General features: G+C 40.7%; 1 protein-coding gene across 1 annotated transcript; it reads right to left on the minus strand.

The window, feature by feature from the left end:
- Positions 1–6,700: 6,700 nt before the first annotated feature.
- Positions 6,701–14,246, minus strand: gcshb (glycine cleavage system protein H (aminomethyl carrier), b). Its single transcript, XM_023790881.2, has 5 exons — positions 14,050–14,246; positions 12,406–12,485; positions 8,707–8,770; positions 8,492–8,623; positions 6,701–7,238 (listed from the first exon to the last, which is right to left on the minus strand). Exons 1-5 carry the CDS (start codon positions 14,201–14,203, stop codon positions 7,141–7,143), a joined length of 528 nt encoding a protein of 175 aa, XP_023646649.1. The 5' UTR covers positions 14,204–14,246; the 3' UTR covers positions 6,701–7,140.
- Positions 14,247–14,266: the final 20 nt, after the last annotated feature.

Here is a 14,266-nt window from a genome sequence, read left to right on the forward strand (position 1 = left end):
TCTTGGTTTAATCCTGAGCAGCAGGTTGCTTCCAGGTTCAAAATTTCTAAAACAGCAGTACACAAGAACAAGGTGAAGCAGGAGACACTGGGAACGACCAGAAACCAGCCAGGCAGAAGGCGGAAGCAACGTTCTAATGCCAGAGATGGACCGTCAGCTTATCCAACAGTTGAATCAGAGAATGAAATCAAGTGACCTTGATATATTAAGTGCAGATATGAAGTGGACAGTTTGTATTAGGCTCCTAGAAGCAGGACTTGAAGTCCCATAAAGCAAGGAAGAAGCCCTTCATTAATTAGAAACAGAGAAGAACCAGGCTGCAGTTTATTGCATCAGTACTGATCATTTTCTCTCTTCCTTTTGCCTGATTTTGATTTGTTTTTCTGGGATAGTGAGAATCGAATTATTCCACCAGGAAACGCTGACAGCTGATGACGGATCCATTCTGGAGTCATTGATAAGATCGACCTGAGGATTTTCATATTGCAAGGCATAGCCACACAGCTCAAGGTTTTCAAGTTACTAACAAATGCCGCACAACCAATATGAGCTCCAACTGAGGTACAATGTACTGAACAGGGAATGTAGTAAATGCTGCCTCCATGAGCTGTGAGACTGTCCACTGATATGGAGAGTGACAGTACCCAGACTCCATGGCATGCTGTCTGTTTTAGGGGAAAAGCACACGTCCCACAGCCTCTCGTATGAGAACCCTTTGAAGATGATGCTACATGGTAACTACATTTAGAGGATGGGAGTGATTGACTGAGAGCCAGCCAGTGCAGTGACACTTGGATGACATAACTGCTGGATAATCTATCTAAAAAAGCTGGGAATGCAGCGATTCAGTGTCACTTCTCTCTCCAACTTTGACTCTCAAGGGTGTGCGTGCTTTACTTCAGATCTCTAAAGTGCCACCTGACCATCTCCACCGAAAATGATTCATTTCTTGGCACATTTCGCAACACCCTGACATTTTCCCAGGAAGCCCGAGGGCTCTGACGTTACCATGGCAATCAGAGAAAGTCAAGGATGCCACTCAACCAGCGAGACCAGCGAGCTCTACAGCATCTGACTCAAAATCCACACTCACTCCAACTTTCAGAATGAAGTTCAAACACGGCTCATTCTGTTCCTCGGTGCTCTTCAGCGGCACAGGCAGGCTAACGGCGGCTGCCAACCACTCAATCATCTCAGGTTAATCAGCCTCTATTTACGCGGCACAGGACAGCACAGGGCAGCACAGGACAGCACAGGACAGCACAGGGCAGCACAGGACAGCACAGGGCAGCACAGGGCAGCACAGGGCAGCACAGGACAGGTGCAGTGATCATCATAGTTATTATGCAGCTGCAAAATAAAAGAAATTAACAACATTTAAAAAGCAAGCAGCCATTTTGTGATTTATATACTATGCAACACACAAAACTAAAATGACCAAAAAATCAACGAAGAGAAACAACTTAAGATTAATGAAGCAGATATCCTCTCAATGTAAAGGCTGCTGTTGTTAAACCATCTGAATAACCATCTGTTTTTTGTACCCTTGATCTATTCAGGGTTATGGGCAATCCAAGCCTATCCTGGAAGTGCAGGCGGTAGGTTGGGATTAATCCATAATGGGGCACCAACCCATTGCTGGGCGCACACACCATTCACACCTACAGACAATTTGGTAACTCCAGTTCGCCTTAGCATGTTTTTGGGCTGGGAGGGGGACACTGGAGTACCTGGAGGAAACCCCATAGCAACATGGGGAGACCATGTCAACTCCACACACCTAGAGCCATGGCGGAGATTTGAACCCCAGTCCCAGAGTGGCATGCCCGCTGCTCCACCCCACCAGCGAGTACGATGACCATTATTATTAGCCATGCATTCTTCAAACACTGTCTTGACTCTTGCAAGCAGACTGAAACTTTTCTTTATTTATGCTGTATGGTCCACATTTTTGCTGTCAGTTGGGAGGGAGCAAAAACATGATCCCCAAGGACTGGGTTGAGAAACGCTGATCCACGGCTAGTATGCTGTTTTGACCCATGTGATGTGTAATGTTCCTTCAAAACTGGAAAACAGCAAGCAGGTGATAACATTACGGTGCACAGCCTTACCATTGTAACTGAAAGTTCAGTCCTGCTCTTTAAGTCAGATTGAGAACTTCTTTGGCCCCAACTCTTCAACTATCGCATTTCGCTGAACATTCAAACCAATTCAGACAATCACCATAAAAATATAACATAATGTAATTTTCCTGGCAATAACCCATCAGATATCGAAGAAACCTTTGATAATTTACTTTGAGACCCCAACAGGGAGACTAAGTGATACTTTCCATCAGACTGAAATATTATCTTACAGTTTCAATAGCGGCCTCTTGAAAGGGGCAGATTCCTTTGTATAGCAAATTACTTTATACAGAGTTTTTATGGCTGCATTTCCTGGGATATGAATCTCTGAGAATATTTTTATCGGTTTAGCTTTTTAGCAATCATCTAAATATTCACAAATACATGCAGAAGCTCTTCATGTTAAACTTCCGTAGAATTATGGCAGCATTTGATTCCTGAGATTAATATATTATTCCTCTGCGTCAGTAGCAGCTGTATGCCAGTTCCTGAAGTCCAGAATATTCAGCTCAAGCCTGAAGCTCCATCTGAATAAATTAGTAAAATCTGAAAAACAGATATTACTGAATGAGTATCGAGGCACCTTTACCTCCTTAGGAGTCAAGTCGCGAGCGAGATAAACTGTAATTTTGTACCTGATGGAATCACCTCACCCAGGATCATACTGATCACTATATGCAGGACTAGGCCCAATTCAGCAAGTCCTTCACTGAAGACTCTCATCTTTTAGAAAATAGGGGTCACCAGCTACATTAGTTAATTGGGCCATTACTCTGATTTTCACTAACCACATTTTAGGAAAGAGGATAATCAAGGCAGCTTTCACGAACATGTTTACATAGTTCTTTGGAAACTCCAAACTTTGTTAGTGTTTTCAGATGTTAGCTATTTTATTATGTAAAACACCAGCCCACACCCCAGTCTCAAATGTACTTCATAATAACATTTTGTACTGTATCTGATTGTGCACAGGGTTTACTAAGGTTCATGGGGGTGCATAGCACCCTCAGCTTAATAACATGTCCCCTCAGGTGGAAGGCAAACAGCGCATGACTGTGACATACCTGTGGGGATCATACCCCCTCACTAATTTCAGATGCACATACTGATTTTGTTCTGGATACGGCACTGATTGTGTGGTACAACAAGTCTGAGAAAGGTGTAATTTTAGTCCATTTTCTGTTTTAGGAGATAAACCAAACATAGTGGTTCTTTGTCAGTGTTTTTGGAAGCGGGTATTCAAAACCATGCAATTACAACTGACGCCGTGTTAATTCCAGTAATGCCATTGTCACAATTCACTAATTAAGCATTTAAAATCCACTTAAAATTATCTTCAGCCCTCTGGTCGGGAAATCTATGCAGCCCCCCCCCCCCCCCATCAGCAGAGCGCACCAAGACAAGATGGACTTATCATTTCTGGCTACAGGCCTGAAATGGATTCGGTCTTTTCAGGCACTCAGATATATTTTCATTATGTTGCGATTGGGGCTCGAACACTCGTGACCCAAAAACCTTCCATAGCATCTGTCTGCAGTCTTTATGGAGCTCTAGCCCCTCCCCCCTCAACATGGTGCATGCACCCATGCAGTTAACTCATGTCCCTTTATCCATTTTACATACATAAACCATGAAGAGTTTCTGCACAAGACAGTGAAGGAAGGTTTGGGATCAGATCACTGGGTCAGTGTTCAGGCCCCTGCAGTAGTTATGTGGTCTTACTTGGTTTATGCATCTTTGGTTCCAGAACCAATTTTAAATGTGTTCAGCAGAATGCAAACCATTATTACAGGATACACTGGAGATGTATGTCTGTTGTTTTGTGTTTGACAAATCATTTCATTCTAAATTGAAAGTATTTTAGGTGGTGGTTATTGTAATCATTTGTTTACTTTTCAATTTACAGTTTTTGAATCCAGATTCATGGAAAATTGATCTTGTGTTTTCTGGACTGGGCTACCCTGCACTGGAAGTGGACTGAGCCTCGTCAATCCTGTCCTGATTCCCATCCCAGCTGTCCTTGGTATAATCTTTTCAGTCTCCTCTCATTTTCTTTGTAACAAGACTGGCACCCTTTGCAGTCTACACCACTGCCTCGTACAGCAGGCTGCCTGCGTTACGTTCCAGAGCTCCTACGACCGTGAACAGGGTAAGCAGTTGATAAATAGACTAAACGACTGGCCCTAAAACTGTGCCATGAAATCTATAAAAATACTATTTTTCCATTAAATGTCATCTTCTGCAGTAGCAAAGCCACTTTATTTCCTAAGACCCTGCACTTTAATGTTGAATTGAATTAAGAACCAGATTACCAGTGTCGTTGATGTAATTGTGGGAAATGATTGATGGTTTATGTACATTTACATTATTGGTTGCTACACCCAGTAGCCCTCCCCTGTTTTCAGTAAATCAGGCGTTTCGGCCAACAATTTATCAACATGTGTGCAAAAATAACACATAGTCCAGTACAGGCATCAGTACATTAATTTGCGCGTCTCTCAACAATTAAAAACAGCGCCGGTACTGTATTTAGGCCTATGGTACTTAAAAATGGCAGACTTGTTATCAGCAGCGATCATTGTCCATATCATTCATCACCTTGCATCTACCCCAGATTACCTTACCAGGTACTTATCCGGCTAAATAAGAAATCCTGCTTTGTGATGGTGGCCCCTGTTTCATCCCACCTCATGCAATGTATTTACGATTTAGTAATAAAGATTGCTCTTTTTAAAAAGAAAATGTATATACAAGCCCTTAACGGCTAATCCTTATAGCAGCAGTCACAAAAGATATATGACCTTCCATGAAGCCTGACAAATCCAGTGCTCCGCTGATGGGTGAAATAATTACACGAATCTTTAAAAACGGACTATACTGCGTAGTGTGGAGGAGTGTGGCGCGCCATTGATTAGTACCGTCAGGAAGTGCATTTTATAATTAGCGACCATATAGGCGGCACTTTTCCGTGTCAGGATAATCGCTTTGATGGTGTTATTGTTGTAATCCTTTGCTAAACTGTATTGCTAGGGCACACACCCAATATTAAAAACCGTTTTATATATTTATTTTATACAGCTGCGATGATTCATTTGCATTACCACGACAATGAGTGCTGAGATTAAATGGACACCTTCCATAGGAGGTGCATGGTCTGCAAAGTCTGCAACACATGTGCATAACCAATTGTAATTTAATTGAAGTCTCGTACAGATGTTTGCAATGGCGTATGTAATACGTAGACCTATATGTCTAGTTTCATTGCTGTTGTGTGTGCACTGCTTTTGTATTGTATTATATCGGCCTGTGTTAAAAACATACTTGAGTGTGACAAAGGCACTAAAATTATTTATTGCTTAATAAATAATTTTTGAAAGTTGAAATTGAAGAATCGTTGTAAATATTTTTCCTTTATTATACGAAGTACTTACATTTTAGAGGTTAGACGTCGTCGGGATTTTTAGTTTCTGTACCTCCAATATTCACTGCTCGCGTTCACATATTACCAACACAAGTTAACTTTTCACTAAGAAAATGTATGTCTTCCCAAAACAATGAGCATTTCCGACCACAAGGTGGCAGTAAATATCAATAAACCGTTTTTATCGTGAGCAAGGGACTATACAGTTAGCAAAATCCACCCGCACTCGCGGACGAAAGAAAGGCACGGCACGTTCCAGTATAGGTTTTGCAGAATGTTTTTTTTCGGCTTAATGTATAACAACGGAGGTAATGTACAAAGAAGTAGATGGACATCAACCAAAAATCTAGTTTCTGTTGTTCTCCAGGTGTATGGAATTTTATAAATCACTAAACGATTTGAATGCGTTTTAACTAAACATCACAAACACCATAACAACTGAATTCGCCAGAGCCCATCGTAAAAAGAATCCTTTACACAATTTCAAGTCAGGCAAAGTCGTAATTGGTGTTAAGTTCTTACTATAACTGTAGTACAGCACCTAGTATAGTGATGGTTAAGTATTTCCTTATACTACATACAGTGCAAGACACAAACTAAATCAATTAAAATTACGTCAAACATCCAACATGCACGTATGTAACGAATGCTACATATTACTATAAATAGATTTATCTTCTAAGGTCTGACTGCACAAACCTAGAAGCTGACAGTTTCTGTGATCTTGCCTGCCGAAGAGAAACCCGAAGGAAGAAAAACCCTACAGGTATATGTGTCAGGTGGTGCCTTTTTCAAATTCAGTGAGATGCTGTGTCACAGTATTTTTTTTAACCTTTACTTTCTTTAACAAACAAAAACCTGAGACCATATGGAGACTATAAGAGGCACAGTGACTCAGTGGGCAGCACAAATGGCATCGCTAGGGTGCCCACAGTGTACAATTGTGTCTGCATGTGTCAAGGTTACTGTTAACCAGAACTGTAGACATTCTCACCCGTCAGGTTTGCAAGGGTATGAAAATAGTTCTGAGGAAGACAGTACTTGAAACCACGCCATCCTAGCTACCTTCCATGATAAGGCTAGTTGTAGGCTGCTTTCCCCAGTTGATCCTGTCCAAACAAACACAACATGATGCACTTTGAAATAAAGACAGTTATGACTTCTGGAATTTTATTATCCCAGCCATTACAGTCTAACATGCCAGAATACGGCTTTCTCCAGCTCCAGCAGAACCTCTGAACAGATTGGAAATGTCTCAGTCTTCTTCTCTTTGGGAAAGACCCAAGGAAAATTTGGGGGCTTCCAGTTTCCATCCCACATAACTTCCTACGAACTATTTTTGACACTTGTTAAACCTCTAAGGCTTTACAATTTCTGTTCTCTGAAACTAATCCACAAAAATTAAAAAAAAAATAAAAATAAATGGCATACGTGGCAACCCAGCTACAAAAACCCCAGAATTCATTTTGCTGGAGCTTTCTACAAAGGAGGTTCCCATCGCTGACGTGATAAGAGGTTAAAATAGGGTAAGGATTAGTGCAAGACTTTCAGGCATCGTTATTGTTAGAAATGCAGCAGACTCCAGCGGTGCTCCTAGTTTTCAATTGATTTTATATATCTCTCATAGGCTGCCTCATCCATTAGGGCATCTAACTCCGATGGCTTGTCAATAGTCATCTTGATCAGCCAGCCTACAAAAAAAAATCAGAACACAAAAATCCATGCTGGTGATATTTCACAAAATAGGGTCATGTTGGCACAGGTGTCCATTAATGAACATTAGGGCTGAACAATATCAATTTCAAACTGAGATCGCGATTTGGAAAAACACAACAGGCAAATCACAAAGGCTGCAATTTGTAATGTGTAATATATGGCTCGTCCAGGGTTTAAAACTCAAAGTAGTTTAACAAATTTGTGCCGTCCTCCTCGTGTGACACTGATTCTCACCATGCTCCTCGCGTGCCTGTCACGCCCACCAAACAGACGTGACCCAAGGTGACTGCATATACGCCCACAAATAGCTAACGTGTGAAATGTCGACTCTGCTGCTGAGCTACCACTGAATTACCTGCCTACTTCATGGTCAGCGATGGTTTACAGAAATGTCCCATTATCAGGGGTCCAAGCAGTGTTAGGTACAGGATCCATATTGTTTTTTTTCTTACTGAAATTGTTTTATTTATATTATTATTAATTTATTTGGCTTAACACAGTAATTTTGTGATAAATTAGAACAATTCAACATAAATCAGTTAACTAATTTAAATTACTAATTTAACCCTTATGTACATGGGACTTTCAGGAAACGCTGTTTGCAAAAAATGTGCATGTAAAAATACAGTCACTTTACCATGTTCGGGTCGCTAGTGACCCGGCACTTTTTTGGCAAATAAATGACAGTGCCCACACCAAATAATATGACCATCACTATTATATGACACTGTAAAAGGTTCAGCTTGTTTAGAAACTCTTCTTAGTGTTCAGGAATGAGGTATTCAATAAAAGTTTGCAGTTCCTTGTGGCTTGATTGAATATGTATATGCCAGGTCACTAAACCCAAAGAGGTATGTACACAAGTGTTTAAAAAAGTAATAAATACATGTTTTAAGCAATTCATACCTTTAAGTTTCATCCTTGCATTAGAATATAGACCAGTTAAAATCAAAATATTATCTCATGTGGTAATTCTGGGTCATATGTTTTAAACCTAATTCACATAGTGTTGAACTGATGCTTGACTTAAAAAAAAATATCGCAAATCAAATTGCAATCCCAATATCTGTTAGAAAAATTGAGATTAGATAATTTCCCCAAATCATTCAGCCCTAATGAAGATTATTCATTTTCTCATTTGTTTTTCTCTGAGAATTTTGGGTGTCGCTTAACCTTTAAATTCTTCCATCTTTAACACCCTGTGAAAGATGCTTAAGAATTAGCTCACCGTCCTTATAGCAGGATTTGTTGACAAGGCCCGGTTTGTCTGCCAGGTCCTGGTTGATTTCAGTCACTTCCCCCGTAAGGGGAGAGTACAATTCACTTGCAGCCTTTACGCTTTCTAGGGCCCCAAACTCATCTGAAATACGGGACACACAAAAAGGGAATGCAATTGGTGAAACAGCGCAAGGTGCATGGAAATGTTCTAAATGAACAACTCACCCATTTGATTAAGTTTTGTCCCAGGTTCTGGAAGCCCACAGTACACTACATCTCCTAGTGCCTCCTGGAATGCAGTACAATAATTAGTATTAAAATGGAACAGGCCTACACCTCTACTCAAAATTACACTGATTATATAGTCCAGCAAAAAATGTCTTATGGAAAAGGATGCAAAAAAACATTGAATTAGTGGCAGTTCTGTAAGTGAAAACATTTTCTTAAAAGGGACAAGTCAGAAGAGAATGGCCAGACTCGTTAAAGCCTCACAGGTGCAGAAATAACAGCTCAGCACAACTGTGGTGTGCAGAAAGACATCTCTTTGGTCCTGTTCACACCTGGTAGTAACATGCGTCCTAGATGATCCGATCGCAAGCGGACAGCGCTAAATACGGGTGTGAACTCGGATTGAAAACGCATCGAGACCCGAGCGCTCAAACCACATACGGAGATGGTCTGGGATGCATTCGGCCACATTCTGATAGCAGCGTGAACGCGAACGTGTCTCGGGCCGCATAGAAGGACCGCCTACTCGGCCAAAAAAAATTGTGTACGAAGTGATTTATTAAAGATGTTTTGAAGTTTGCATAGATCACAGATTTAATGCACACTTTGATCAAGCTTCCTTATTTAGGTCAAAGCTGCTCCATGCTTCATTAATATTGGTGACGGTAAGAATTACATGAAATGCAAAATTAAAGCGTGTAAGTAAGGATGCGCATTCAACAGGCCAGATAATGGATGCGTTAATAGAAACATATAATAATGTAATCGTTTATATAGTTTTATATTGGGCTGTCCGGGGGCTTGAACTCCGGGCCAAAAATTCAGTCCCACTCTGACCCGGACTATTTTGCTTCTTTTACTTAACTTGTTCCGAGTCAGACGTAACTCAGCGTAACCTCCTGAGACCCCACCCATTCATTTACGTTCATTGTAGTGGACATTTTCTTTTTGCATTTATCTTTTCACTGATGTAAGGAAAGTATTTATTCCTGTTGTACACTAAAGAGGACATGCTGTGAAATTAAAAATAAAAATACATTTGAAGAAATCTAAATTGTAAGATGTCATTTCCTCCAAAGACAAATAACTTAAAATTGAAGGACATTTTTTTTCCTTGGGTCTCAGGAGGATATCAGGCAAAACAATGAACCTCTTCGTTGAAATTTTCGATATATTATCATTTGGCAACCAACATGATGCACTACAGACTGAACCCTTTGCCCTTGAATAGAAAAGTATTAACCTAAGTACTGCAAGACCTTTTTAACACGTACATTTGTATTGTGTTGACGTGGTATAAAAATTCATGACTACAATGTGAAAAGTTGGACTTGATTGTGAAATATAGTTTGAATTAAGAAATCACGTTTGCATTATGTGAAATTATATTTTATAACAACGGAAAATCGCAGCTTTATTATGAAACACAATTTTGAGATTATGCATAGTATTTAGCGCTGTCACTTAATTAAATTAATTAATTAATTAATTGATACTTTATTGATCCCCGTGGGGAAATTGTTTTTATGCCTCCCTCAACTTGCTCTTTGTAGAGCAAGCTGTCCGCGAAGGGCAGCCACCCGTAGCGGCGCCCAGGGAGCTGGGGATTGAGGGTCTTGCTCAAGGACCTGCAGATGTGCTGAGGCTGGGCTTGAACCGGCGACCTTGTGATTACATTGTGTTAATACCAGGTGTGAACAGGGCTTTTCTGCAAACTTTTCTACTCTTTCACTCTTGGAAGTAGTTCTGTTGGCAATATTTTGCTTGGCAGAAGTAGCTCTCACTATAAGAACATAAGAACTATACAAACGAGAGGAGGCCATTTGGCCCATCGAGCTCGCTTGGGGAGAACTTAACTAATAGCTCAGAGTTGTTAAAATCTTATCTAGCTCTGATTTAAAGGAACCCAAGGATTCAGCTTGCACTACGTTATCAGGAAGACTATTCCATACTCTGACTACACGCTGTGTAAAGATATGCTTCCTTAAATCCAGTTTGAAATGTTCTCCCGCTAATTTCCACCTATGGCCACAAGTTCTTGTATTTGAACTAATGCTGAAGTAACTATTTGGTTGAACAGCATCCAAACCTGTTAGAATCTTATAGACCTGGATCATGTACCCCCTCAGTCTCCTTTGCTTGAGGCTGAACAGATTTAGCTCAAATAACCTTTCCTCGTATGACATTCCTCTAAGACCAGGAATCATTCTTGTGGCTCTACGCTGCACCTTTTCTAAGGCGGCAAATAAGACTAGAGAGCTTTGAACTAGGTGTTACCATCGTGAATGGTGAGCAGATCTGTTGTGAGTGTATAGTGTGGCCCAGTGAGCTTTAAATAGACATTTAATCAGCTCACTCAGTAGAGGCAGTGGGGAGACAGGGATTCTATGCGTCTGGAGACAACCTGACCAGGGAGGTGAATCCAATTGGCACTTTTCCACTGACATACAGGAACCTGACCCGTACCGCAAAGAGACTAGGTACAGCATGGTTCCAGCCCTCTTTGGGTCGGCGGGCTACAGGCATTGCTGGGTTTGGAGAGCAACAGTGACATAAAACCAAAAAGATGCTTATTTACTGTTCACACAGAGTACATCATGATTTACTTATCTGCTAATTTCCGCTAGCATGTTTTTGAAAGGTTCCATGTCATGTTAGTATCAAACTCTAGCAGAATTAGCTTCCGCTTGAGTAAATTCTGTTCGTTCTATAATACTTCTTTAAACAGAAGGTTGGAAATTTTCATGTTCCGAGTTATCGGGAATGCAGCAATAAATCGGAATTTAAAATACTACTAATAATGAATGACATATAGAATATGCCCATTTTTCTTCAGATAATCCATGCATATTGACACAGATCACCAGTGTCACCCTGTATTTCGACCAACCAGCTCGGCTCGGTCACGCTTTCGACGCTGCTGGTGCGCAGGGCCGTGGCGCGGCTCGGGTACGACTCACATAATTTACAATGGAAAACCGTCTCTTCACAGTACTGCTCGGGCACAGCATGATTCTAGGTGGCAGTGAAAAAGCGCCAAAAATCCCAGTGACAGGATGGCCTACGAGATGGGAAGAAGGCCCAGGTGCTAAAGAGTTGAACAAACAAGGTGTGCAATGTGAAGAGCAAGCAGGGTATATATGGACATGCACAAACATGAACACATACACCAAAGTACATGTGTAGAGTCATGCATGTCCCTGTGATTATGTTACAGTCTATGTAAACCAGACTGGGTAATATCGGAGCTGTACATAAAAAGACTTTCTGATTCTTCTCAGCTCCTCCCAGCTCTGATCGTTAGCCTGATCACAGACGGCCCTGGCTGTCTTCTATGTACTCTGAAGCAGAGAGAGGCTTGTGGTTTGACTGGTTTTCTCACAAGGAACATCAAGTGCCTTACATTAAAGGAGGTCAACTGCACACTGCATATTTGAAAGTGAAACCACTATTTTGGCTAATCAATGATGAATGTGCTTGACCAATTATAAACAGCGGGCTGAGTCAATCTTGAGAGTAGAACTGCCGATGCAAAAATGTACAACCCATCAGACGTCACCCAGGTGGTCGTTATGTAGAACAAACTTGTCATTCATTTTCAAATGTTGTTCTCACATCCTTGAGTCTGAGAACAGATTTGGGTCAATCTAATTGTACCATAAACACCATCAGCAATTAAAGAAACACAATACCTACCTGAGCAAAATTGCTGATGCCAACTATCCCAATTCTATCCTCTACTCGTACCCACTCATGTTTGTCTGTGAACTTCAGGTCTGCAGAAGAAAATGCAAACAGGAGGCCTATATGAAATGGTGAGTTCACTACAGATGTGGCTAAACCTCCTTTTCTTTGAGCAATTAGAGTGTTTTTCAAAGCAACAGGCATAAACAAATCAGGAAATAACTCAAACGACACGTTTAAAAAAGCAGTCATGGAAAAAATACTCCTGACTGCAGCGGAGATGTTACACGAGGACTAAAGCAGAAAAACTAAGACTATTGTTCCTGAAGGTGTCACTCTTCCTCTGAAACCTGCTTATCAATAACTTTTTTAAGAGGACAATTATTCATAGCACAACACAGTATACTTAAGTGTTTCCTTTCCATTACAGACAAGTGTTATTCACATTCTAAATGAACAATTTTCTGACAAACTATGGCAGTGTTACTATGAATGTGACTATTCCAAAAACCTACTAGGTCATTCCCAATATGGTCATAAGCTAAATCAGGGGTGTCAAACTCCAGTCCTGGGGGGCCGGAGCCCTGTGTAGCTTAGTTCTTTCCTATTCTACCACAAATGATTGTAATTAGCACACGGAGTTGAATCAGGTGTGTTAAACGAGGGTAACCCCCCCCCAGGGCTGGAGTTTGACACCCCTGGGCTAAATCATGTAATTCAAGATTGTGCTTTGTAGTTGTCAGTGTTAACTGACAACTGTTAACATGCTAATCAAAATGTCTAAGCAAATTCTTGTAATATCACTAAACTCCCATATGATTCTTTAAGCACAATACAGGCAATGCCTAATATCCCAAGGCGTAACTTAAATGCATCAATTCTCTATCAAGCCACAAACCACGCAAAATACAGGACTGAACCAGATAGTAAGCTGGGCTGATGGAGGCAAGATATTATATATATATATATATATATATATATATATATATATATATATATATATATATATATATATATACATACACTGAAAGTATTTAGGGAACATGCTGCAAAAAACCAATGAAAACCACATCGAATGAAAACCAAGATCTTAATCAAGGGGCAAATAAACAGCTGAATATAGATAGCCCATATAGTCGCACACATTTAGGTGCAAGTGATATGGTAAACTACAGTACTTCAACTGTTAGACAATTCATGCCAATTTTTTGCTAAGATGCACACATCTTTACAATTCTCTTTCTCTTTTAAGCAAACAAGAGGATCCGGCAGATCTGATCTATAAAACTAGTAAGCAAATCACACTTGTTCAGTCGAATTATACAGTAATGACAGTGACACAGTTACCTAATAAATCGGTGGAATTTAAAGTAAAACATATACGAAATGACATATAGAATAAATACATGCAGAAATGCTTTATTATAGTCATTAACAGACTGTTTCACTACAGGTGTCCTTGAGGCTAACATCAAGCTATATGACAGCTTCATAGTTAACTTTCGAGCATGCCCACAATTTGTTAAATAATTCAGTTAGCTTCTTTTAACTTTTGAGAGGAAGAAAACAAAATACAGTGGGCAACAGTGCACAGGTATTTTTTATTTTTTTTTAAAAGCTAGCTCGTTTGATAAGCCAAATGGTACAACCACTCACCTGCAGCCAGGCGAGAGGCTGTGCTCAGTGTTCGGGGATGAAGATGGGTCTTGGGCAACAGCCTGGATGAAGGCGTTGCTATAGTTCTGGAGACCAAGGGCAATACTGAAGGGAAACTTTGTAGTACGCAGCGCAGCCCAACGCACGCCGCCATCTTGGCTCGTTCTGGATTGGAATGTGGGGCGCGCTCATGTGAACGCACAGGGCGCGCACGTCA

Source organism: Paramormyrops kingsleyae, chromosome 11, assembly GCF_048594095.1.
Source record: "Paramormyrops kingsleyae isolate MSU_618 chromosome 11, PKINGS_0.4, whole genome shotgun sequence".
Taxonomy (NCBI): domain Eukaryota; kingdom Metazoa; phylum Chordata; class Actinopteri; order Osteoglossiformes; family Mormyridae; genus Paramormyrops; species Paramormyrops kingsleyae.